The sequence below is a fragment of the Lithobates pipiens genome, unplaced genomic scaffold (assembly GCF_037356315.1).
Source record: "Lithobates pipiens isolate NorthernLeopardFrog02 unplaced genomic scaffold, aLitPip1_a1.2 Scaffold_27, whole genome shotgun sequence".
NCBI lineage: Eukaryota > Metazoa > Chordata > Amphibia > Anura > Ranidae > Lithobates > Lithobates pipiens.
In genome coordinates, this window is record NW_027507788.1 from 36,880,630 (window position 1) to 36,906,831 (window position 26,202).

Below are 26,202 nucleotides of genomic sequence, written 5' to 3' on the forward strand. Positions count from 1 at the left end.
TACCGGAGGTTCATAAGGAACTTCTCCACCATAGTAGCACCCATCACGCAGACCACTCGTCAGCATATCAAGTTTCTCTGGACTCCAGCAGCACAATCTGCCTTTGACCAGCTCAAAACCCTCTTCACTACCGCACCTATTCTGCAGCATCCAGATCCCGCCTTACCCTACGTTCTGGAGGTCGATGCCTCAGAGGTGGCCACAGGAGCAATTCTATCCCAGCGACAAGGTCCCAAGGCATTATTGCACCCTGTAGCCTTCTTTTCACGGAAGATGAGTCCCCCAGAAAGGAACTACGATGTAGGTGACCGGGAGCTTTTGGCAATCAAGACCGCCCTTGAAGAGTGGAGGTATCTCTTGGAAGGTGCCGCTCACCCCATCCTGGTCTTCACCGACCATAAAAATTTAGAATACCTTCGCACAGCCAGACGTCTGAGACCTCGACAAGCCCGCTGGGCTTTATTCTTCTCAAGGTTTAATTTTCATGTGACCTACCGTCCAGGATCAAAAAATGGCAAGGCAGATGCCTTGTCCCGGATGTTCCCAGACTCCTCAGAGAAGATTACACCTAGTACAATTCTGTCTCCCCGGAATTTCCTACTAATGCAACCGGACCTAAGGGCTTCGATAGCACAGGCCTCTAACCAATGTACTGACATAGAAGCTTCTTCCTTGAGAAGTCAAGACGGGCTTCTATGGCACCAGAACAAAATTTTTGTGCCTCAGCAGGCCAGGTTACTCGTACTAAGGACCTTCCACGACCACCCACTGGCCGGCCATTTTGGGGTGCGGAAGACGATTGATCTTGTGCAGCGGTCCTTATGGTGGCCTACCTTAAGATCTGACTGTAAAGAGTACGTTGATTCCTGTACAACCTGCCAACGAAACAAGGGGTCTAACACTAGACCCTGGGGCCTGTTAAGGCCGCTACCAGTCCCAGAAAAACCGTGGAAGGAAATCTCTTTGGACTTCATTGTGGAGTTGCCCCCTTCTGAAGAGCACACTACCATCTTGGTAGTAGTGGATCGCCTATCTAAGATGGCGCACTTTCTGCCTATGAAAGGGACCCCCTCCGCCTTGGATACCGCAAGAATCTTCATTAAAGAAGTTGTCCGCCTACATGGTGTACCCGACAGCATTGTGTCAGATAGAGGGGTGCAATTCACCTCCAGGTTCTGGAAAGAGCTCTGTAAGTTGTTGTCAATTAGAATATGTCTATCCTCAGCCTATCACCCACAGAGTAATGGACAAACAGAGAGAACCAACCAGACGCTCGAACAGTATCTGCGATGCTTTTGTTCTTTTTCCCAGGATGATTGGGCCTCCCTGCTCCCTTGCGCGGAATTCGCGTACAACAACTCAGTGCATGCCTCGACCAACCAATCACCCTTTTGGGCAAATTACGGGTTCCACCCTTCGTTCTTACCCAATACCATTCCTGAATCTACGGTCCCAGCCGTTCAGGACAGAGTAAACCTCATCCAAACTAACTATCAGTTGCTCCAGGATACCATGAAGAAGGCTCAGGAGGAATACAAGAGACATTATGATAAGAGAAGGAGAATTAACCCTGCCTTTAAGATAGGGGATAAAGTGTGGCTCTCTGCTGTGAATTTAAAATTGTCATGTCCATCTCGGAAGTTGGGACCCAAGTTCCTGGGCCCTTTTGAGATTAGACGTGTAATTAACCCTGTAGCATTCGAACTTGCTTTGCCTAAATCTCTCAGAATTCATCCCGTTTTCCATGTCTCCCTTCTCAAACGTGTCATCTCCAGTCCTTTTTCAGGTAGAGAAGAAGTGCCCCCGCCTCCGGTCCAGGTTGGTGATGAAACCGAATTTGAAGTCGAATCTATCCTTGATTGTCGTCGGAGAGGTAGGACAATCCAATTTCTAATTAAATGGAAGGGGTATTCGGCTGAAGAAAATTCTTGGGAACCTGCAAGTTTTGTACATGCACCTAGACTCATACACAGGTTTCGATGTCTTCATCCTGAAAAATGGGCTCGTTTAGGCATCCGGAGGCTGCCCCTTGGGGGGGGGCACTGTCAGGGAAATAGGAGTTACCTCGTGAGACACGATCGTGTCGACGCGCGTCAGCGCCCACGAGGACGCAATATGATTCTCAGACGAACGCCTGATGGAGCTTCTGATCGAGTACGCGTGCGCCGGGTAGTACGAACGCATTACGTTACACGTCGTAGGCGTACGAACGTGGTGGCGCGCTCACGACGTAACCCAAGCGTCGTGCCTATTTAAACGTTCACCTGACAGCATCACATTGCTGGTTTATCGTCAGCTCTTCCTGAGTACCCGTGCCTGTTATCTCCGCTACCTGATCTCCTGTTACCGACCCGGCTTGTTTGACCTGCTTCCGATTACTTTCCTGGCTCCGACTTCTGGCTTGTCCCTGATACTCCTTGTCTGCTCCCGGCACCCGACCTCGGCTTGGCTTGACTTCCGTTTCCTGGCCTCCAGTTCAGCATCCATCCCTCTTACCTCCGGATTGACCTCCCGTGTTTGACCTTCGGCTTGACCCTGACCCCGCCTTGGACTTCTTGCACAGTTGCCTCCAGAGACTGGTCTGCTCAGCATTTCCATCTACTGCTGCTACCCGGCAACCTGTGCTACTGTGGGCACTGCATCCCTGTACCACCTTCAGGGTTGCACTGCACTCGGCCGCAAGGGGAGAAATTGCCCTCTCAGCATCTCGGCCTCCTTACCTCGTTATTGACAGTATTACACCTGGAGTCTTTGAAGTGTGGGTATAATCTCACAATTGCTCGTGAGATGCTCTCGAGGACTCTATCTCTGCCTTGGGGTTTGCGTACCCTTTGGTGGGGAGGTCCTCCTTTTTCTCTTCTCTTTCTTTCTCTCTATCTCTCCTTGCTTTCCTGTCCAGAGCATCGCCTAATTATGTCATTTTTTGCAGAGAATCTCCCGGGGGGGGGGGGGGGGACGTCTATCCTTCAAGAAGCAGGGGAGTCGGTATCAGCTCCTACTCCACAGTCAGGGGAAAACAGAAGGCTTCGAAGGTAAGGGACGGTAGTTTTTGCAATATGCACCACCACTGGAACCATGGCTGCCATGCACAATGTTTAGTGTCTCAATTCACCCCTCAAACGTAGAAAACTTTTTAACACGTATAAATCCTCAAAACTGGACATAGTAATGCTGCAGGAGACCCACTTCCCGAGTCGGTACAGTCCTAAGTTTCTCCACTCACATTTCCCCAATTTCTATCTAGCTAGTGCAGCTAACAAATCCAAGGGAGTGGCTATTTTATTCGCTAAATCCTGTAAATTCTCCTGGTTATCGGATGTAAAAGATCTGGACGGCAGGTTTATTCTAGTCAAGGGTACGATTGATGGCCATCTATATTCGTTAGTATCTTACTACACCCCCTAAAACGACAAACGTCCTTCTTTAAACAGCTATTCCAGACTCTGACTCCTAAGCTAGAGGGCAAGGTTATCTTCGGGGGGGAAATCTAATACAGCATTTGATCAAGGTCTAGACAGAACTAAACCCCCATCGGCACAACTAACACGGCCAACTAAGCTTGAACTAAGCTTGAGAGCTTAAAAATAGCGTAACTTATCCATGCTCAGGGTATGTCCGACGTGTGGAGAGAAATGAACCCGACAAAGCACGACTATACACACTTCTCCTACCCCCATAATGCCTACTCACGAATCAATCACCTTTTGGTGCCGAACCTCTCTATCCATCTAGTGGTGCATTCATGTATTAGGGATACGGTCTTGTCAGATCATTCCATGGTGCTCATGTCCATTCGGACTTCTGGGCTCAGGCTAAGCCAGAGACATTGGAGACTTAACTAATCTATCCTCTCTGACCCGGCCAGAGTCTCTCAGCTAAACCAAGCCCTAAAAGAATACTTCCTTTTCAATAACGTAGAGGGAATATCAGCAGTAACCCTATGGGCAGCCCACAAGTCCTTTATCAGAGGAGAGATAATTCGGATTTTGGCTCAGATAAAGAGAGAAAGGGCGATAGACATAGAGAGGCTAGAAGGTCAGTTTGCGCGACTGAAGGCCGAACACAAAATGAATCCCTCCCCCAACACGGTAGCACAATTAGATAAAGCTAGGCTAGAACTCAACTTGGCCCTAACAGCCAAAGCAGATAAACAAATTAAATGGAGCAAGAATAAATGTTACACCCATGGTGACAAGCTGGGCTCTATGCTGGCCTCTAAGCTAACGCACCAGATCCTACGCGATGCCCAAAATTAACATTCTTGGATGGGGTACTACCTCTAATCCATCCAAGATCATGGACGCCTTTCAGTCGTTCTACGCGAATCTCTATAGCTATCATACATCCAGAAAGGAGGCTTCTCTTCAAAAAATTTTAGATGCTCTCCCCATCCTCCTCAGACCACAGAGGAGAGCTGGAAGCTCCTTTCACTGAGGAGGAAAACAAGGAGGAATCAAGGATCTGAAAACAGGTTCAGCACCAGGTCCCGATGGGCTCTCGAACCCATACTATAAAGCGTTTGCCGATACCCTAACACAACCTCTTACAAAGTTCTTAAACTTTAAAACTCAGGGAAGCCCTCTCGATCCCCAGCTTAGCACAGCCTATATTGCAGTAATCCCCAAGCCAGATAAAAACCCGGAGGAGGTAGGCAACTATCGCCCCATCTCCTTAATAGCGATTTGAAAATCCTCACAAAAATTTTAGCGGATAGACTGGCAGCCTTCATTAGCGCTTACATACATAAGGACCAAGTAGGGTTTATCCCGGGCAGACAGGGCCCTGATCAGATAAGGCGGGCGATAGATATTGTCTCTGTTCTTCAAACGAATTGGCTTGGAGGATCCAGACAACAGGGGATGTTCCTGTCTCTGGATCTACACAAGGCCTTTGATTCAGTGTCGTGGCATTACCTTTTTTGAAACTTTAGAACGTTGGGGCTTCGGCACACGCTTTATGGGTCTTATGCAAGCCCTATACTCTAACCCTATATCTAACCCCATATCAGACTTCAGGGCTGTTACTCCAACTCCATCCCTATACAGAGAGGCACCAGGCAAGGTTGCCCTCTATCCCCCCTCATCTTTGCAATAGCGATTGAAACTTTGGCTATCTCATTTCGCCACAATCCAAACATACAAGGGGTCTCTTGTGGTCCCCACACACACAAATGCGGCCTCTTCGCAGATAATATTCTCCTCTTTGTCACCTCCCCCATTACCTCCCTCCTGAACATATGTAAGACCCTGGAAGACTTTGCTCAGATATCGGTACTAAAAGTAAATTATGCCAAATCCCAAGCAAATTTGCCTGGAATGATTCATCCATTAGGTACTAATCAATCTGACCCCTAGAATCAAATCTATATACGCAACAAATTACCCCCCTCTGTACAGGAAGCTAGATGTAGACATGACCTCCTGGTCTAGGAATAACTTGTCATGGCTGGGGAGGGTTAAGTCAATAAAAATGACCCTACTCCCTAGGTTGTTATACTTCTTTTGAGCTTTACCCATATCCATAAGGACAGACCATTTAAAATATTTCCAAAGCAAAGTGCTGAAATTTACCTGGGGTAAAGCAGGCTACAGAATACCACAAAGAATGCTATACCTTCATAGAAGACAGGGAGGCCTAGGTCTACCCCACCTCTGCAAATACTACCACGCAGCTAGGTTGGCTCAGTTATCCGTTATTTATTCCACGTATGAAAAACCTGATTGGGTACACAGCTACCCCAAGATTCACACTCGATTTCCTATTATGGACTCCACCAAAAGAGAGGCCCCCGATCTTAGCCCCTACTCTGTCCCACTCCTTCGGCCTCTGGGATAAACTACGCACCTCACCAATATTGGTATCAGCTTGCAGACCCCTATCTCACTTCTTTAATAATCCGAAATTCCACCCAGGGACAGAGATTTTAGCATTTAAATGGTGGTTGGAGAAGGGACTGTACCGAATTGTACATTTCTTCACGGCAGCAGGTCCACTCACTCTTACTGTATCAAAAAACTAGACATGCCCAACTCGGAAAGATTCCGGTTTCAATAAATCACACACTTCCTTAAATCCCTAGGGAGGGATACAACCCTCCCCCCAAAATTTACAGGTTATGAATTATGGTGCGGACAAGCCATGGTCCAGCGGGGGGTATTTCTTTGATCTACTTGTCTCTTGCCTCCGCGACCTCTAAAGAAGCATATATGTGTGCCTGGGAGTCTGACCTCCAATTCCAGTGGGACTTGGATAAATGGTAGACCGCCTCCTTCAAATCCTTTAGAGGCATACTGAATACTGCCTTAACTGAAGCCAGCCTGAAGGTAATCTCGAGGTGGTACTACACCCCTTCTAGACTGGCCGCAATCTACCCAACGGCTGACCCCCTCTGCTTCAGAGGGTGCAAACATGTAGGAACGATGGCCCACATATGGTGGGAATGCCCAAGAGTCAATTCCTTTTGGAAACATATTTTCAATTTGATTGACAAGCTGGTGGGGGGCCAGATTCCCAGAACACCGACGATTGCCCTCTTGAATGACCAAATCCCATTAGTGACCAAACCCCTTAGGGGATTAATTCATTTCATTCTTCTAGGCGCTAAGCTCACTGTAGCCAGAGCTTGGAAACAACCGAAAGTGTCCTTTTCTGCAGCTAAAAGGAAAATATCATGGATAATGGCGCAGGAAAAACTCTCGAGCATACTGCTAAACACAACAGAAAATTTTGAAAAGGTGTGGGAACCCTGGGCTCAACAGATGGGAGTTTGCTCAGGGCCTTCCTCGCGGCCGAGTTAATCTACTTCCGGAGTATTAGGCGATACTCTTCTTACTTTCCTCTCTCTGCTCACTCTGAGCTCTTCTTCCTTCTCTTTTCCTCCTTCTCTCCTCTTCTCCAACCTAACTTCCTTCAGTCTAAAGGTTAATGGCTAAGGTCTCAGGTAAAGCCATTGTTGGAACGTTTTACGTTTGGTCTTATACCACCCAAGTTGCTTAAGGTCTGATATTCATGTATCATTATAAGCTTTTCCCTGGTGGAGGGGACTGGGTGCTCGGGGAGGGGTGTGATCCGTCTGCCCGGCACAGCTTGCTCCCTTTCGGGGTGCTGGGGGTTCGGATCTCATCCCACCCTTGTCCCAAGCTCACAGGGGGATTACTGAATGCCACTCTTCCACAAAGCATCGGATCTGCAGGCCATTGTGGCTCTACCTACTTACTCCTTTGAGATTCTGAAAGCCTCTTTATATTTGTTAATGGTTTCTCAAGTAACATATATGTTCTTTGTATAAGTACTGCATTCTGAAATAAAATTCTTTGAAATAAACTCTTGGAGGGGATGATAAGGAACTATATACAAGATTTTAGTAATGAGAACAGTATCATTAGCAGTAATCAGCATGGATTCATGAAGAATCGTTCTTGCCAAACCAATCTATTAACCTTCTATGAGGAGGACAGATGGCTGGGCGGGTGCGAGACGTGAGGATGTAGCGTCCATCCGAGGGGAGGGGCCTGCCAGCGCTAACTGCAGAGCGCCGACGAGTGTAGGAAGGTGAACATGGCTCGGAGTGGGGAGGTGAGAGGCTCCATACTGAGCAGATGCGAGCCCTTGTGGCTATAGACCGGCAAACTGCACAGCAACATCCCGCAACATCCCGCTGCTATTCCCGCCGCTGGCGGTTGTGCGAGGGTTAAATCGCCGGGGCGCTGACCCCCCACGCCACTTGCTTCCCCCCCCCCCCTCTTATGGGGGATGAAGGTATTGGAGAGAACCACCATGTGATCGCAGGAGCCCTGAGAACTATCAGGAGATAGCCACAGCAGATGAAAGGACGGTAACAAACAAACAGTAACAGTGTAACAGTGTATTGCGGGGCTATTTATGTGACAAAAAAAAAAGTGTTTGTAATGGGACTTAAGGGACATGAGGTAGCAAAAAGCAAGTGGCAAATTGAGGACGACTAGATATTCTAGCAAGTGGAAGTTCCATACATGCATGTTGGTGAAGCTTTCCTTTTTTTTCTGTGATGTTTTTCTGCTGTTGATGCATAATATCGCTGGGAGTATGGGATTTATCTAAGAGCGACATCTCCGGGAAGATTAGGTCACATATATAAGAACGTGGACACAGCGATATAAGAGCTTAAGTAAATTAATGTTAATATTGAAAATGGAGAGGGAAAACGGTACAGGAAAACTGCAGAGAAATGTCGCATAAGTGGAGCATATTTGACCGCACTGGCCTCCTTTTGGTTTTGTGTTTTGTTTCCCCTTTTTCTTTTCTCTGCTTCCGGGCTGGTTAAATGAGAGGATTTGTCTCAAAAGTTACCCCTGGGAGAGGCTGCAAGCACGGGCGAAAAGCCACAGCAAGGGATTTATTTCCATGCCCCATATGCATCCTACTTAAAGTAACGCCAGCCTACCCAAAGGCAATTCTACTTCAGGGCTGAAGTAAGCAAAGCACTTCCCTGGATGTCTGTACCCCCATTGGACAGATTTATATGTTTACGCAATGTAGATTGAACAGTGTATGGTGGATTATTCTTACTGTTCTTTTTAGTACATACATAAGGCATCATGGTGGAAAAAGTTGTATGACAAGATATCAGGGATTTATTTTCAAGCCCTATATGCATCCTATTTAGAGCAACGCCAGCCTACCCAAAAGCAATTTTCTTTTTAGGGCCGAATTAAACAAAGCACTTTCCTGGATGTCTGTACCCCCACTGGATAGATATGTAGGTTTACGCAATGTAAATTGAACAGTGTATGATGGATTATTCTTATCGTTTCTTTTATTACATACAACGCCAGCCTACCCAAAGGCAATTCTACTTCAGGGCCGAAGTAAGCAAAGCACCTCCCTGGGTGTCTGTACCCCCATTGGACAGATTTATATACGCAATGTAGATTGAACAGTGCATGGTGGATTATTCTTACCGTTCTTTTTTTACATACATAAGGCAGCATGGTGGAAAAGTTGCACAACAATATATCAGGGTTGCAGCAGTAAATCAGCTAAGAAAGGAAGTTCAGTCCTGGTGGACTAAATGAGAGGATTTGTCTCAAAGTTACCCCTGGGAAAGGCTGCAAGCACGGGCGAAAAGCCACAGCAAGGGATTTATTTCCATGCTCCATATGCATCCCATTTAAAGTAACGCCAGCCTACCCAAAAGCAATTCTACTTTAGGGCTGAATTAAGCAAAGTACCTCCCTGGATGTATGTACCCCCACTGGACAGATATGTTTACGCAATGTAAATTGAACAGTGTATGGTGGATTATTTTTATCGTTTTTTCTATTACATATATATAGGCAGCACGGTGGAAAAAGTTGCATGAGGGGGAAGTGCCTATCGTGAGGGCCAGAAATAATATAAGAATCCCCATAGTATTTGAAGACATACAGCAGGGAATCCATAGTGAAGGGGGACATAAAATAAAAAAAATAAAAAAAAAATAAAAACAGGGAATAAGTTGGTGTCAAAGACCCAAGACTAAAGGGGCAGAGTCACTCAGTGCTAGGTTCCATATAAGCACGACGTGGATTGAAACATGAGTAAAGCGGCGAATAAAGCGTCGAAAAGCGGGGCCCCACGGAATTTAAAGGATAAGGGCCTAGACACGACGATTCAACAGTATATGACACAAGGAGCAAGCCCCAAAGAGCTTGGAACAGATAAGAAACAGCTGTCCATGCAAGAACACAAGAAGGGATCAGGCAAACATAAGGGAAGTGGTGCTCATCAATCCAGAGAGGACATAATAACAGATAGCGAATGGGAGAGCAGTAAAATGGAAGAATCGAGGACAGAAGATCACCCTCCCACAAAAGGAGAAATGTTGGAGATGCTCTTAAAATTAGAGAACGCAATTAAAACAGACATCAGGGGACTTCGGGAGGACCTGGGAGCATGGGCGTCCGCAGAACTTTTTTCAAGGGGGGGCATAATTTTAGGGTCACTCATGCGCCGCCCCTTTTCGACAATGTCAGTATCAGATTATCATGGTCAGAGACTGCAGACTTAGTACAATCCCTAGGATAGGTAATGGATAATGGCCAACAGACCCAGCGAAACAACACCAGTGATCCCTCTGGCTGGAAGATCGCTCACGCGCCACGGGGGCGACTCTGGTCAGTAGTGTAGCATGTATGTACCCTGGCAGTGACTCAGTCTTTCTCTCTCTGGTGGTGCTGGGCAGCATGGCTCTCTCTGGTGGTGCTGGACAGCATGGCTCTCTCTGGTGGCATGGGGCAGTGTAGTTCTCTCTCTGGTGGCGCTGGGCAGCGTGGCTCTCTCTCTCTGGCTTCTGCCCAGCACAATCCTTGTTCTTTTTCCTGTAGCACCCTCTCCCTCAGCTTTTTTCTCAGGCTACAGTCTCTCAATCTCTCGATCAAGCTGTATCCTCCTCCCTGTGGAAAATGGGGCCACCAATCTTTGGGACTACATGTCCTATGATTCTCTCCTCTCATAGTCTCTTTTGATTGTCCCTCAGTTATGGCAAATTGGGAAGGAACAGAGCGGGCAGGAAGAGTTATGGCCAATAGGGAAGGAACAGAGCGGGCAGGAAGCTGGGCGAGGAACCTGGTGAGAGCCGTCGTCTCTTCTCCCTGACAGGAGAAAGGAGGGGGTGACCGGGGTAAACCTGATAGCACCGCTGCCGAGTTCTCTGCTGGACTGAGCACGGAAAAGAGCCCGCAGTCACGCTACACTGATAGGGGGGCTTGGCAGAACCTTGATGGTGTCACCCCACTGACGGGTTGCACATGGGTGTGGGCTGCCCGCACCCCGATAGGGATGGAACTGTGTTGAATTTAAGATCTCATCCCTGATTCCAGGGGGGGGCACTTGACCCCCCTTGCCCCTACCTGCGGACGCCCATGCCTGGGAGGATTATTAGAGAGAGTAGAAGCTACAGAAAATCGCATAGATTTTCAGGCACAGGAATTAAGCAAAGTTAAAGAACAACTAAAAACAATACAACAAATACAAAGAAACACGCTATATAAACTGGAAGACCAGGAGAACCGAAGTAGAAGGCAAAATTTAAAGATTCGCTCGGTCCTGGAAGTAAAAGGTGAAGATTTAAGGTCAATAATGGATAGTATTCTCTCTCCTTGTTGGGTAAATGAGATAGGGGGCCCCCAAAGATTGACAGAATCCACAGAATCGGCAAAGCAAGATTCGGGGATACGGAAAGACCTAGGGACATAATAGTAAGGTTTACGTTTTTTGAAGAAAAAGCAGCAATATGGAAAAAGTTAAGGGAGAAAACCCCACTGTTATATGAAGGTCGAGAAGTACAGATATTCCCAGACATTGCATTTGAGACACTAGCAAGGAAGAGACTGCTGAAACCATTGTTGGGCGAAATGCGAGCTCAGAATGTTAAATACAGATGGGGTTTCCCCGCATGTTTAATAGGGGACAAAGATGGTAAAACGGCGAAGTTGAGTTTTCCGGAAGACCTGGAAGGATTCTGCGAAAAATTGGGTATATGCCCTCCCGCACTCCCGGGCTGGAGGGAAGATATAGTAGGATTGACGTAGCAGAGGGGGAAGATGATCTGGGGAAGAGGGGGGTGAGAAGGGGAAGGTGATGAGGAAAGATATGAAGCACTAGGGGATGTTGGATTGAAATCCTCTCGCCTAAGGGGAAGATGCGGGAGAGGCGCAGGCAGAAAGAGCCTCAGGCCCTCTTAACAAATAGATTGGGAGATGGTAGGGATATATACGACCATCAACCAAACAAGGGCCGAAAATAGGTCACAGGGGATGGGGGGAGGGAGGAGTGGGAGAGGGGGGATCAGGGTGGGAGGTGAGGGAGGGGGGAGGGGAGGGGGGAGGGGGGATGGGTTAGGGTATGGGAGGGAAGGCATAAGGGGAAGAAGGGATAGGGGAGAAAAGAAGAAGTGGACCACCAAAGTAATTAAGATAGAAAGTACCCGTGTGGGGCAGGGGAGTGATAGGTCAATAGAAGGGAAATAGCAAAATAGACAGCATGAAATTCATGTCTTACAATGTCAAGGGCCTGAACACCCCGATAAAAAGACATAAGATTTTAGCAGAATTGAAGCGGTATGAGGCTGACGTCATTTCTCTCCAGGAGACACATATCTCCCTCGCATCAAACATAAGACTATATTCTAATAATTACCCGGTTTGGTATTATAGTGACACAATATCGGCAAGAAGCAGAGGGGTAGCGATAGGTTTCTCAAAAAGAACAAGATTCCATTTAAGTGAAAAAATGTGTGATGCAGAGGGAAGATATCTGTTCCTAAAGGGTACATTGGAAGAGCTGGAATGTACATTAGTAAATATCTATGCCCCTAATAGTAACCCAGTCAGTTTTTTTAAACAAGATATTAAATAAACTTATGAATTTTAAAAAAGGGTACGTGATTATGATGGGAGACATGAATTTCAGCCTCAACCCAGAAGTGGATAGTTCATCGGAGGTAAAGAGGATGAGAAGTGCAGCACAAAAAAACATATTACAAAAGTTATATAATAATCAATTGGTGGATATATGGAGAGCAATGAACCCACAGGTCCGCGACTATTCTTTCTATTCAGCAGTACATAGGATATATTCACGCATTGATTATATATTTATAGACCATGGGTTGTTGGAATATGTAACAGATACTGGTATAGAAGTGATGACCCTCTCGGACCATGCCCCAGTAAAAATAAGCTTGAACATTTCAAGGGTCGGGAGAAATGCCTCGTCATGGCGGATGAATGAAGAGTTGATGCAAGGGGAGGAAGATAAGATTAAAATTGCGAGTGAAATCGAACAATACTTTGCATTTAATGATACAGCGGAAATTGCAGGTCACACATTGTGGGATGCTCACAAAGCATATATAAGGGGAATATTGATATCAATGGGATCAAAAAGGAAAAAAATGAGAGCCGAAAAGATCAAAAAATTAATGGAAGAGATATGTCGATTGGAACAGGACCATAAAAAAGGATCGAATCAAAAAGATTTAGTTTATAAAAAGTTATTAACTACAAGGGCTGAGCTGAAGGACTTACTAGAACAAGAAACCAAGATGGTGTTCAATGGCTTGGCCAGGGAACGTTATATATGGGGAGATAAGCCAAGTAAGTTTTTAGCTAGAATGCTAAAAAAGAAAAAAGGGAAAAACTTTATTGGGAAAATGCAAAATAAAAATGGTAATATGGTGTTTACTACCAAGGATATAGCGGAAACCTTCAGGATTTTTTTTTGAGGGGATATTTGCAGACAGGAACCAGGGAGCAAAAGCCAGGGAAAAAGAGAAGAAGATCAGGGAATTTTTAGGTAAAATTACACTGCCCAAAATAAACCCCATTGAGAGGGAGATGCTTGAGAGGCCAGTATCGGAAGAAGAAATAGTGAGAGCGCTTTTAAAATCAGCCCCAGGAAAATCCCCTGGACCAGATGCATTTACAACATCATATTACAAAATATTTAGAGAAGTCCTTGTCCCCAAACTATGCAGATATATGAATGGCCTAGGAGAAGAATATAAAATGAGCAAAGAAGGCCTAACGGCAACAATTACATTAATTCAGAAAGAGGGTAAAGATCCATCACAATGCACCAGTTATAGGCCGATTTCGCTGTTAAATACAGATACAAAATTATATGCCAAGGTATTAGCAGAGCGAATGAGGGAATTCATGACATCATTGGTCCACCAAGACCAGACGGGGTTTGTAGGGGGCCGGGAGGGTAAGGATAATGGAATAAAGACACTTCTCTTGCTTCAGCGGATGCTACAGGGTGGAACCCCCAGTCTGCTTCTGTCGTTGGACGCACAGAAGGCCTTCGACAGAGTAGACTGGGGGTTCATGTTCCAGACAATGGAAGGGATGGGGTTAGGACCGAAGATGATACAGAAGGTGAGGGTGCTATACAATCATCCAAAGACACGCATAAAAGTTAATGGCCAGGAGTCAGCACATTTTGAAATGGAGAGGGGTACAAGACAGGGGTGTCCGCTGTCACCCCTGCTGTTTGTGCTTTCATTAGAACCTCTCCTAGCGGCAATTAGGGAAAAACCAGAAATAGAAGGGGTAAAAGTGGATAAAGAAGAATATAAATACTCCGCATTTGCGGACGATATATTACTCTATATAAATAACCCTAAGACATCCATGCCAAAGTTATTAAGTCTGCTGGATCAGTATGGGGAGGTATCCAACTTTAAAATAAATCGGCTGAAATCTGAGATATTGAATATTAACATTAATAAGAAAGAGGCACAAAGTATGCAGCGGGAATGGAAATTCCCATGGAGGAGTGAACTTAAATATTTGGGCATAAAGTTGACAAAAACAGAGAAGAAAATGTACCGTATTAATTACATCCCGCTATTAGATGAGATACAAGCAGAGTGCAAGAGATGCAGCTATAGACCATTATCGTGGCTGGGGAGAATAAATTCATTAAAGATGATAATATTCCCAAAAATTTTGTACAGGTTTCAGATGCTGCCGTTACCATTGCCCAATGTTTATCTGTCGAAACTAAAATCTGTCCTAATGAAATTTGTTTGGAAAAATAAAAAAGCTAGGGTGGCTTTCGCTACCTTACGACAACCAAAGAATAGGGGTGGATTAGCAATTCCAGACGTACAGACTTATTATGAAGCAGTTGTGTTGTCTAGGGTGAGTGAATGGACTAAGAGGGATAACACAGAGAAAAGGTGGGTAAGCCTGGAACTTGTAATATGTAGAGCACGCTTGGGGAAGCAAATTTGGAATCCCCCACACAAGAGGAATATATTTTTGGATGGAAATAGTATTACACGAAACACTTTGCGGATTTGGGACAAGATATATAGGCATTTTAATGGGAAATATAATTCACCACTTATAGCACTAAAAAATAATATATATTTTTTACCTGGGTGTCAAGAGATTGGAGGGAATTGGGTGAAGGAGGAGGCACAATTAAAAGATGTAATGAGAATGGGAGGTATAGCACCATATCACATAGCACAAAAAACAGAGATGATGGTAATTGATGGATGGAGGTCCCGCTTCATAAAAAAATTGCCGCCGCGGATTCGAACGGCGGAAGAGTTGACTCCCTTGGAACAGCTATGTACATCAAAGACGCCAAGGAAGAGTGTTTCGAGATGGTATAAAATGCTGTTGGAGGGAGTAGAGCTGGGGGTGCCTGCGTTCATCAAAAAATGTGAGAGGGAACTTGGGACACAAATAGATAATGCAGCAATAGGAAAAATATTTAAATTAGTTCATAGTTCGGCTGTAGACTCCAAAACGGCATAAATGAGTTATAAATGTTTGACGAGATGGTACTACACCCCAGAAAAGAACAGTAAATTTCAACTGGATAGTGCCAGGAAATGTTGGCGCGGATGTAAGGAGTTGGGAACGATGACACATCTGTGGTGGGGTTGCCCAAAGATAAAAAAGTATTGGAACCAAATCTTAGTATATATTAAAGAGATTACTAATAAGGCTGTGAGTGCTGACCCCTGGGTAGTGTTATTTCACGGGACAAAAACTGGGGTTAAACAATATAGGGAATCTGTGGTCCCACACCTGTTGAACGCGGGAAAAAAATGAATACCCAAAAAATGGCACGAGAAGGAGGCGCCGTCAATGTGGGAATGGGTGGATACGATGGAAGAGATCTATAAGATGGAGTGTTTGAGAGGTAGTCTGGAAAGGAGGAGTAATAAACACACGATGGAGAAATGGAAGTGCTGGCAAGAATTTAAGAAGAAATGGCTTATCTCAGAGGGGTTGAGGCGATAAGGCCCCACATGGGTACAAATAAGGTACAAATAAGGTACAAATAGGGAAAATAAAGAAAAGGTGGTCCACAGAATAGGCAGGAGGAGGGGGGTGGAGGAAGGTTGGGGATGATTTAGTGGAAATAGAGGGTGGGAGGGGAAAGATTGGGTTCTAGATGTTTACCAAAGTTTGTATGGTAAATAAGCTAAATTAATAAGCCTGGGGTAAAAAAAAAAAAATATGTATATTTCAAAAACTGCCACAATGATGTGATTGTATGGAAGGGACGCTGAGCGTTAAGCTGAGATAGGTCCTATGGCTATTAATTGATTTCACTGAGTTGGCAAAAATAAATAAAAAATAATAATAAAACCTTCTATGAGGAGGTGAGTTGCCATCCAGATAAAGCAAGGCCCGTAGATGCGGTGTATCTGGATTTTGCAAAAGCATTTGACACAGTTCCCCATAAACATTTACTGTACAAAATAAGGTCCGTTGGCTTGGATCATAGGGCGAGTACATGGATTGAAAACTGGCTACAAGGGCGAGTTCAGAGGGTGGTGATAAATGGGGAGTACTCGGAATGGTCAGGGGTGGGTCGTGGGGTCCCCCAGGGTTCTGTGCTGGGACCAATCCTGTTTAATTTGTTCATAAACGACCTGGAGAATGGGGTAAACAGTTCAATCTCTGTTCAATCTCTGTATTTGTGGACGATACTAAGCTAAGCAGGGCAATAACTTCTCCGCAGGATGTGGAAACCTTGCAAAAAGATCTGAACAAATTAATGGGATGGCAACTACATGGCAAATGAGGTTCAATGTAGAAAAATGTAAAATAATGCATTTGGGTGGCAAAAATATGCAATCTATACACTGGGAGGAGAACCTCTGGGGGAATCTAGAATGGAAAAGACCTGGGGGTCCCAGTAGATGATAGGCTCAGCAATGGCATACAATGCCAAGCTGCTGCTAACAAAGCAAACAGAATATTGGCATTCATTAAAAAAGGGATTAATTCCAGAGATAAAACAATAATTCTCCCGCTCTACAAGACTCTAATCCGGCCGTACCTAGCGTATGCTGTTAAGTTCTGGGCACCAGTCCTCAGGAAGGATGTACTGGAAATGGAGCAAGTACAAAGAAGGGCAACAAAGCTAATAAAGGGTCTGGAGGATATCAGTTATGAGGAAAGTTTGCAAGCACTGAACTTATTCTCTCTGGAGAAGAGACGCTTGAGAGGGGATATGATTTCAATATACAAATACCATACTGGTGACCCCACAATAGGGAAAAAAAATTTTGTGGAAGGGAGTTTAACGAGACTCGTGGCCACTCATTAAAATTAGAAGAAAAGAGGTTTAACCTTAAACTACGTAGAGGGTTCTTTACTGTAATAGTGGCAAGGATGTGGAATTCCCTTCCACAGGCGGTGGTCTCAGCGGGGAGCATTGATAGTTTCAAGAAACTATTAGATAAGCACCTGAACGACTACAACATACAGGGATATACAATGTAATACTGACATATAATCACACACATAGGTTGGGCTTGATGGACTTGTGTATTTTTTCTACCTCACCAACTATGACTCATGTAACTGTAAATGGAGAGGAAACTAGCCATTTGTAAAATATTGCATTACTTCCCTTATTGTGCCTCCCACACTGTATTTCCCCATTCACGGAGAGTCACCCAGACATAGAGCAGACACAGGGGAACACTGGAGATAAAGCACATACAATCTGAGGTTTTCTGTATAGCTATAACATATCTGGGTTTTAAGTAAGGGAATCTAACAAATCAAAAGTGACCCAGAGGATTGCCAGGAACAGAGATGCCATGGTGAACAAGAAAGAAATCCCTGTTGTTTAATTTATGTATCAAAGTTTGTGCACTAAAGAAAATGATCACCAAGCAACATTCCTTCGGCTCCGGTATTATTGTGTCAGGTAAGTGTAGCAACTGCCAAGTGAGAAAAAGCTGATAATGACATGATATGGTTGTATATACAGGTGCATTCCAAAATGTATTCCTAAAGATCAGGGCCGTCTTTAATATAGATTGGACCCTGGGCAAAATTTTTCTTCCCCCCCCCCCATGCAATTTCCCTCTCCACCTACTCTTACACATACAATAAATAGCATCTTGACTTAAAATCAGTTTTCCGTATCAGATCAGACAGCAATTGCGATTGGTTACCAGCAGTTACAGCATATCATTACTGCTTACTGACTAGTAAGCACCGCCTTCAGGCTTTCTAAGGGCGTAAATTTTTGAGTTCACTTCTCACTACCTATTACAGTTTTGAAGGCCATAAAATGCCAAGATGGCACAAAACCCCCACAAATTACCCCATTTTAGAAAGTAGACACCCCAAGCTATTTGCTGAGAGGCATGTTGAGTCCATGGAATATTTTATATTTTGCCACAAGTTGCGGGAAAATTACAAACTTTTTTTTTTTTTTTCACAAAGTTGTCACTAAATGATATATTGCTCACGCATGCCATGGGCATATGTGAAATGACACCCCAAAATAAATTCTGCTGCTTCTCCTGAGTACGGGGATACCACATATGTGGGACTTTTTGGGAGCCTAGCCGCGTACGGGGCCCCGAAAACCAAGCACCGCCTTCAGGCTTTCTAAGGGCGTTACAGTTTTGAAGGCCATAAAATGCCAAGATGGCACAAACCCCCCCCCAAATGACCCCATTTTGGAAAGTAGACACCCCTAAATTTAGGGGTACACTAGTGAGACTAGGTAATAAATGGCGGGTGCCCTGAAACTATAAAAAAATAACTAACCAACCAGCGTCACCTGTAACAGTTATATGGTGATCACTGGTGAAAGGGTTAACTAGGGGGCAATCAGGGGGCTTTATGCGGTAGTATATGGGGGTCCCTGGCGCTATAAAAAGCTGCGGCGAACCTAAATACCTACCTGCCTAACTAGCGTCACCTGTGACACTAATACAGCGATCAGAAAAACGATCGCTTATTAGGCTGGGTTCACACTGGAGCGATGCGGGAACGCCACGAATGCGCGGCGGGTTCCCGCATCGCATGCCTCCCGGCGGCAGTTCACACTGCCCTATGCGAACTGCTGGGAGTGTCAGTGAAATGTTAATGACACCCCCAGATCAGTTCGCATATCGCAGTGCGATCTGCAAACTTGGATCGCATGGTGTGAACACCCATGCGATCCGATTCTGCTGCGGACCAAAAAAAGGGTCCCGTGCGAGTTTGCGGCGGGTGCGGCGGGTGCGACACGAATTCAGCCATACTATCTGTATAGCTGAACTCGAATCGCACAGAGATCGGATGTGATTTGCACTGCAGTGCGGTGCGAATCACATACGTTCTCATAAACCGCTGCAATGTGAACCCAGCCTTAGTGACACTGGCGACGGGGGGTGATCACGGGGTTAAACCTTTATTGGGGGGGTTAGGGGGGTACCTTAGAACTAAAGGGGGCTAACCCTAACTGCCCTAACAGTTATTAGTCACAAATGACACCCGCCGGGTGATCAGGGGGTTAAACCTTTATTAGGTAATAAATGGCGGGTGCCCTGAAACTATAAAAAAATAACTAACCAACCAGCGTCACCTGTAACAGTTATATGGTGATCACTGGTGAAAGGGTTAACTAGGGGGCAATCAGGGGGCTTTATGCGGTAGTATATGGGGGTCCCTGGCGCTATAAAAAGCTGCAGCGAACCTAAATACCTACCTGCCTAACTAGCGTCACCTGTGACACTAATACGGCGATCAGAAAAATGATCGCTTATTAGGCTGGGTTCACACTGGAGCGATGCGGAAACGCCGCGAATCCGCGGCGGGTTCCCGCATCGCATTCCTCCCGGCGGCAGTTCACACTGCCCTATGCGGACTGCTGGGAGTGTCAGTGAAATGTTACTGACACTCCCAGATCAGTTCGCATATCGCAGTGCGATCTGCAAACTCGGATCGCATGGTGTGAACACCCATGCGATCCGATTCTGCTGCGGGCCAAAAAAAGGGTCCCGTGCGAATTTGCGGCTGCGGCGGGTGTGGCGGGTGCGGCGAATGGCTGAACTCGAATCGCACAGAGATCGGATGTGATTTGCACTGCAGTGCGGTGCGAATCACATTCGTTCTCATAAACCGCTGCAATGTGAACCCAGCCTTAGTGACACTGGCGACGGGGGGTGATCACGGGGTTAAACCTTTATTGGGGGGGTTAGGGGGGTACATTAGAACTAAAGGGGGCTAACCCTAACTGCCCTAACAGTTATTACAGTCACAAATGACACCAATGCAAAAAAAAAAAAAAAAAAAAATGACATTGGTGTCACTGTGACTGGGGGGCAGGGGTAATTGGGGGGGGGGGTGATCGGGGGGGTGTGAGTGTGCCTGGCATGTTCTACTGTGTGTGTAGAGTGTTGGTGCAACTCACCGATCCGCTCTCCTCCGTGTCGGAACGAAAAATACCGACACGGAGGAGAGAATACATCACTTCCTCTCCTGTGTTTACATTACAGGAGAGGAAGTGATGTCACGGGGGATTCCTATTCGTCGGGAGCGATCGCGTGGGGGTGGCCATGAATGAATGGCTGCCCCCTCGTCCCGGATCGCTCCCGGACGAAAACCGACCGCCGCAGGCACCGGGCGGGGGCCCGATCGGGCCCCCGACCCGCGGGAGGCAAGGGACGTACATGTACGCCAATATGCCTGCCCGTGCCATGCTGTCGACGTACATCGTCGTGCGGCGGTCGGCAACTGGTTAAAGAAATACTTCAGGAAATATGTCACTGGTGATAAAACAGCAACAGAAATGAATCATGTCAGATAATCAGATATAAAGAATAATTATCTAATGGCAGCCCTTATGTAAACATATGTGGCCTATGTGAACAGGCAGAAGAAAGGCAGGGGAAGGACTTTTATCTATGTCAGACCACTCCCTTCTGTAGCTCAACCCACAGGAGCAAGCAATAAACAAAGTGTCATAACATTCAGCAAACTGTTATCAATTGTGGAATTTAAAGGGGTTGTAAAGGTAAGTGTTTTTTCACCTTAATGCATCCTATTAAGGTGAAAAAACACCTGGCAGTGACCGGCCCACAGCCCCTCCCCCGTTTTACTTACCTGAACCCTCAAACTTGTCTCACAGGGATGTGTCGTCTCTCAGCTAGGGGGTTCTCGGCTGTTGATTGGATAGATTGATAGCCAGACATTGGCTCCCGTTGCTGTCAATTAAATCCAATGATGTCTATGGATGCTGAATGCTGGACTCAGGAGTGCGCCCGCAAGGTAATCCCCCCGTGAGAGCGCTTCTCCTAGGGGGTTATCTAATGCGGGGAGGAGCCAAGAGAGCTGCCGGGGGAACCAAGAAGAGTGGGTTTGGGGCCACTCTGTGCAAAATGAGCTGCACAGTGGAGGTAAGTATGATTATTATTTTTTTTTAAAGCAACCTTTAATATCACTTTAACCTACTCCTTCAAGAAGATCTAGGCAAACTCAGGCTCTATGCGCACAGCAAAAGAAATCCCTTATGATGGGGGGAGGAAGGTTAGGTATAGCCCTGTGATACCGAAATAAAGTCCTTTGGTCTTCAGTTAGCACTTAGGAGAGTTGTATTAGAAGCAATCCTGAGTAGCAGAGCAAAACAATTCAACTGGTTTAGCTTTAACAAGCAAAGAAAGCAGAATCTTCCTAGCTAGAGTGCAGAGTGATCACTGTGATCGTTGACTTAAGGCACTGTATCCTGTGGTACTACAAGTAACAGCAAGGTGAATGGAAACAATGGTTTCTGTATACAGTGTCTATGTAGCTGTATGTACTTATCCTACTGTACTACAGGTGACAGCAATGTGAATAGAGACAATGGTGTCTATATACAGTGTCTATGTAGCTGGATATACTTAACCTATGGTACTACATGTGACAACAGGGTGAATAGAGACAATGGTGTCTGTATACAGTGACTATGTAGCTGAATGGGCAGGTGCCCACTCTCTGATACTGCAAATGATGATGCTGGGGGTGATGATAGTGGCTTTACAGGCTCTTCCTCAGGGTTCCGGCTTAGGGGATGGCACCTAACCTCCATCGCTTGGAGTTACCACCTCATAAAAACTCACCCCTTTAAAACTGAACATATATTAACCACTCAAGCCCCGGACCATTTGACTGGCCAAAGACCAGAGCGTTTTTTGCGATTTGGCACTGCGTTGCTTTAACTGACAATTGCGCGGTCATGCGACGTGGCTCCCAAACAAAATTTACGTCCTTTTTTTCCACAAATAGAGATTTCTTTTGGTGGTATTTGATCACCTTTGTGGTTTTTATTTTTTGCGCTATAAACAAAAAAATAGCAACAATTGAAAAATAAATGCATTATTTTTTACTTTTTGCTATAATAAATATCCCCCAAAAAATATATAAAAAAGCATTTTTTTCCTCAGTTAAGGCCGATATGTATTCTTCTACATATTTTTGGTTAAAAAAAAAAAAAAAAATCGCAATAAGCATGTATTGATTGGTTTGTGCAAAAGTTATAGCATTTACAAAATAGGGAATAGTTTTATGGCATTTTTATTAATATTTTCTTTTTATTAGTAATGGCTGCGATCAGCGATCTTTCTCGTGGCTGTGACATTATGGCGGACAGATCCGACATTTTTGTTGCAATTGTGGGACCATTCACATTTATACAGCTATCAGTGCAATTAAAAATGCATTGATCACTGTGTAAATGTGACTGGCAGTGAAGGGGTTAACCACTAGGTGGCGCTGTAGGGATTAAGTGTGTCCTAGGGAGTGATTCTAACGGTGGGGGGGAGGGGCTGTGTGTGACACAACACTGTTCACCGCTCCCAATTACAGGGAGTGGTGATCAGTGACAGTGTCACTAGGCAGAAGGGGGAAATGCTTGTTTACATTAGCCTTCCCCCGTTCTTCCTCTACGTGAGACGATCCCGGGTATCTCCACGGACATCGAGTCTGCGGGACCTGCGATCGCGCTCACGAAGCTCCCGCGTGTGCACCTGCAACCTGCCTCTTAAAGTGCAACATACAGGCACGTGATTCTGCCTGTACGTGCCCTTCTACCGCAGTATATCTGCGTGAGGCCATCGGGAAGTGGTTAATTATGCAGGTTCTGTGGCTGATTAAGGGGGTAATTAAAGTCACGCGGTGCCCTATCTGCATTCAATTAGCCTCAGAACCTGTGTATTCATATGTGTTCGGATTTAAAGCGATGAGGTGGCAACCCTACCGTCGCAACACGATCAGCCGCAGCATGATTTAGAGGGAGCAGAATTGGCCTCCAGGCTGCCGCTGGACAGTAAGGCAGTGATGTCCGCAGATGCCCCAAGGATACACATGTGGTGACTCTTCTTGCACTCAGCTGCAGCACTCCCAGACACAGAGTCCCTGCTTGCAGATCCAGGCTGCGGTCCCAAGAGAGTAATTCAGGCCTAGAAAAAGCCCTTTTTTAGGCTCTCCCAGCAGTCTGTTCTTTTTGTCCAGCCGTCTTTTAGTTGTAGTTCAAAACAGTTCAACTAAATGGGAAATTACAGCAGTCTGAACTACATTTCCCACAATGCTTTGCTTTGTCACTCTCTTCAGGATATGACAGCGCAAAGTACAAGCTCAACACTAAAGAGAAGCAGCTCCACAACAGTAAGATTGCACAATGTCTCCTGATTGCAGGCACAGATAGCTTCTGGCTACAGCAGCATTTGTACACCCCCTTGCCACTACCTTTGCAGTTTAAGGGGGGGGGGGGTGTTTGGGGGTCGGTAAAAACATGACTCAACCTCATGTTTTTATCACCCTAAAACCACAAGTTTAAACAAGCTCTAAGATGTGTCCGCATCACTCAAATCTTCCTCCTGCTGCACGTCTGCTATAGGATGGTCAAATTATTCCACTGACTTGTCTGTGGTGCCATAGCAGGATTAGCAGAAGAGGAGGAGGAATAGAGGAGGCATTAGTAATGCTGGCAGACAAATGGAACACTTTGAGAAATATTTTTTTCAGTCAGTTAACTACCTCTGGTGCTTTTTTTTTTTTTTTGGCTGTATTGGTGGGCCGCTTTCTAAAAGCAAAGAAGATGCATGGTCCTACCACCACTCTGTTCTACAGGACTTGCCTCCTACTACCTCCAAAAGCAGTACTTCTGCCTCTGATTTTAGGCCTCCCAATTACTGTGTCAGCATCTATGGCCGTGTACACACGGACGGACTGTCTGACGGACTTGGTCCGCTGAAACGTGTTTCAGCGGACAGTCCGCTCGTGTGTGGGCTTCAGCTGACTTTTTCAGCGGACAGTCTGGCGGACTAAGTCTTTCGGAATTTCCGTAATATTGTCCGTCCAACTTTGGTTTCAGCGGACAGTCCGCTCGTGAGTAGGCAAGTTGGACGGACTAAGTATGGCGCATGCTCAGAAAGGATTTACACGGCCGAAGGTTGCATTGCAGTGTATTGGACGTCGTATTTCTAGTCCCGTCGTACGTGCTGTACACGTCATCGCGCAAGCTTTCAGCGGACTGTCTGTTCATCGTGTGTGGTCAAGTCCGTTCATTCAAAAGTAGGACGGACTGTCTGTCGGATTGTCTGACGGACTTAGTTGGACGGACAATCCTCTCGTGTGTACGCGGCCAAAGAAAAAAAGAAAAAGAAAAAAGGTCCTAGCAACAAAAATTTTATATACCCCCAAAAACATAAACATAAACTCTAAGGGCCCATTCACACTAGAATGCAGTAAGGGCGTCTGCATTCTGTGCATGTTTCCCAAACTGCGTTTAAAATGCACAGCACTTGCGATCTGCAGCATCAGTGTCAATGCAGTTCAGAGTGCATCTGCCTGCACCAGATTGCATGGTACAGAAATAGTATGCAATCTGGTTGCAGTGCATCTTTTATAGTGCTGCCTGGGCTACTTTTGGAGCGATGCAGTGAGATTTCAGCCCATTCAAGTGAATGGACCAAAAACGCATTGCACTCAAATTGTACAGGAACACATTCCTGTGCAATTCCTGCTGTGGAGCAGCCCTAAAAGACCAACCCCCAAAACAAAACAGTACATTATTTTTTTAACCCTAGCAGATGAAAGCTGCAAAGCAGTTGTACAACAGCTAACAAGTCATTTCACTTTTTGCGGATTCATAAAAACAATAATCCTAAGCAGGGCTGCTATCAGGGGGGTACAGCCCATATAGATGTAATGGGCCTGGGAGTCCTAAGGGGCTCCGCTCTCTCTGGATGCCCGGGCCCCAAGTTGGCACCTCCTCTTTGTTCTTTGCTGCCCCCTACACTAGACCCGACTCCCACTGGGGCCACCCGCTGCACTGGCTCCTGACTGCCAGCCAGTGGCGTAGCATGCAGGGGTAGCTGGAGCACTTGAGGGGTGCAGAAATGAGTGCCACACCCCCTCCAGAACACCAGTGGTTCCATCCACCTGCTCCTCTCCTCCCCCTCATTTGATGGCCGCTCCGTCCTCCTCACCATCCCTGGTCTCAGTGTGCGGTGACAGCCGGCTAGCGAGATGCAGCTGTCCTGGAAGGAGAGGATCCCCAAGCTTCTCCGTCCCCTCCAGCATGCCTGAGCTACACACATCCCTTCTCCCACCCTTCTTTCCCTGCTAGTGTGCTGCTGTATCTGTGAAGGGGATGTGGGGACGGGAAGATTAAACAAGCTGACAGCCCCCTCTCTCTCCCCCTGCCCCTCTTCTCTCTCTCCTCCTGCCCCCCTCTCTCTCTCTCTCCCCACTCCCTCTCTCTCCCTACCCTCTCTCTCTCTCTCCCCCTGCCCCCTTTATCTCTCTCCCCACCCCCTCTCTCTCCCCTACCCTCTCTCTCTCTCATCTACCCCCTCTCTCTCCCCCTGCCCCTCCTCTCTCTCTCCTCCTGCCCCCCTCTCTCTCTCCTCCTGCCCCCCTCTCTCTCTATCTCTCCCCACCCTCTCTCTCTCCCTACCCTCTCTATCCCCTGCCCCCTCTCTCTCCCTACCCCCTCTCTCTCCCCACCCCCCCTCTCTCTCCACAAGGGCAGCTATTGGCTACTGGCTATTGAACTTCCTTTTCTAGTCCCGTCGTATGTCATCGCGTTCAAAACGAACAGACTTTTGAACGGACTTTAGTCCGTACGTGTGGGCAAGTCCGTTGGTTCGGAAGTCCATCAGACCTTTTCTGCCGGAATGTCCGATTGGTGTACGCGGCATTACAGGATCCAACACACACTGATAATATGGCTGCTGAGGACCCTTTTTTAATGAGGTTATTGCTATGGATTATTCCCTCTTTGAGACTCAGCTGAACAAGGAAAAATGCTATGCAGTGCATTATGGGTTTAGAAGCAAAATTTTGAGCCCAAAATTTGGAATTCAGCCAAACCATGTACCTGGGGGATTTTTTTCGAAAACAAGGTTGTGAACCTCATCCTACTAGAGGCACAGTA

At 46.2% G+C, this 26,202-nt stretch overlaps 2 protein-coding genes across 3 annotated transcripts in view; both read left to right on the top strand.

Annotated features, from left to right (window-relative positions):
* LOC143933779 (cell adhesion molecule CEACAM1-like) overlaps positions 1-26,202 on the top strand; it is a 538,186-nt gene that overhangs the window by 252,864 nt on the left and 259,120 nt on the right. The window lies entirely within an intron of this gene.
* LOC143933778 (cell adhesion molecule CEACAM8-like) overlaps positions 17,442-26,202 on the top strand; it is a 66,335-nt gene continuing 57,574 nt past the window's right edge. For both annotated transcript variants that reach the window (XM_077456798.1, XM_077456799.1), the window contains exon 1: positions 17,442-17,712. In XM_077456798.1, the coding sequence (XP_077312924.1) occupies positions 17,667-17,712 (46 nt within the window). In that variant the 5' untranslated portion in view covers positions 17,442-17,666. The remainder of the gene's footprint in view (positions 17,713-26,202) is intronic.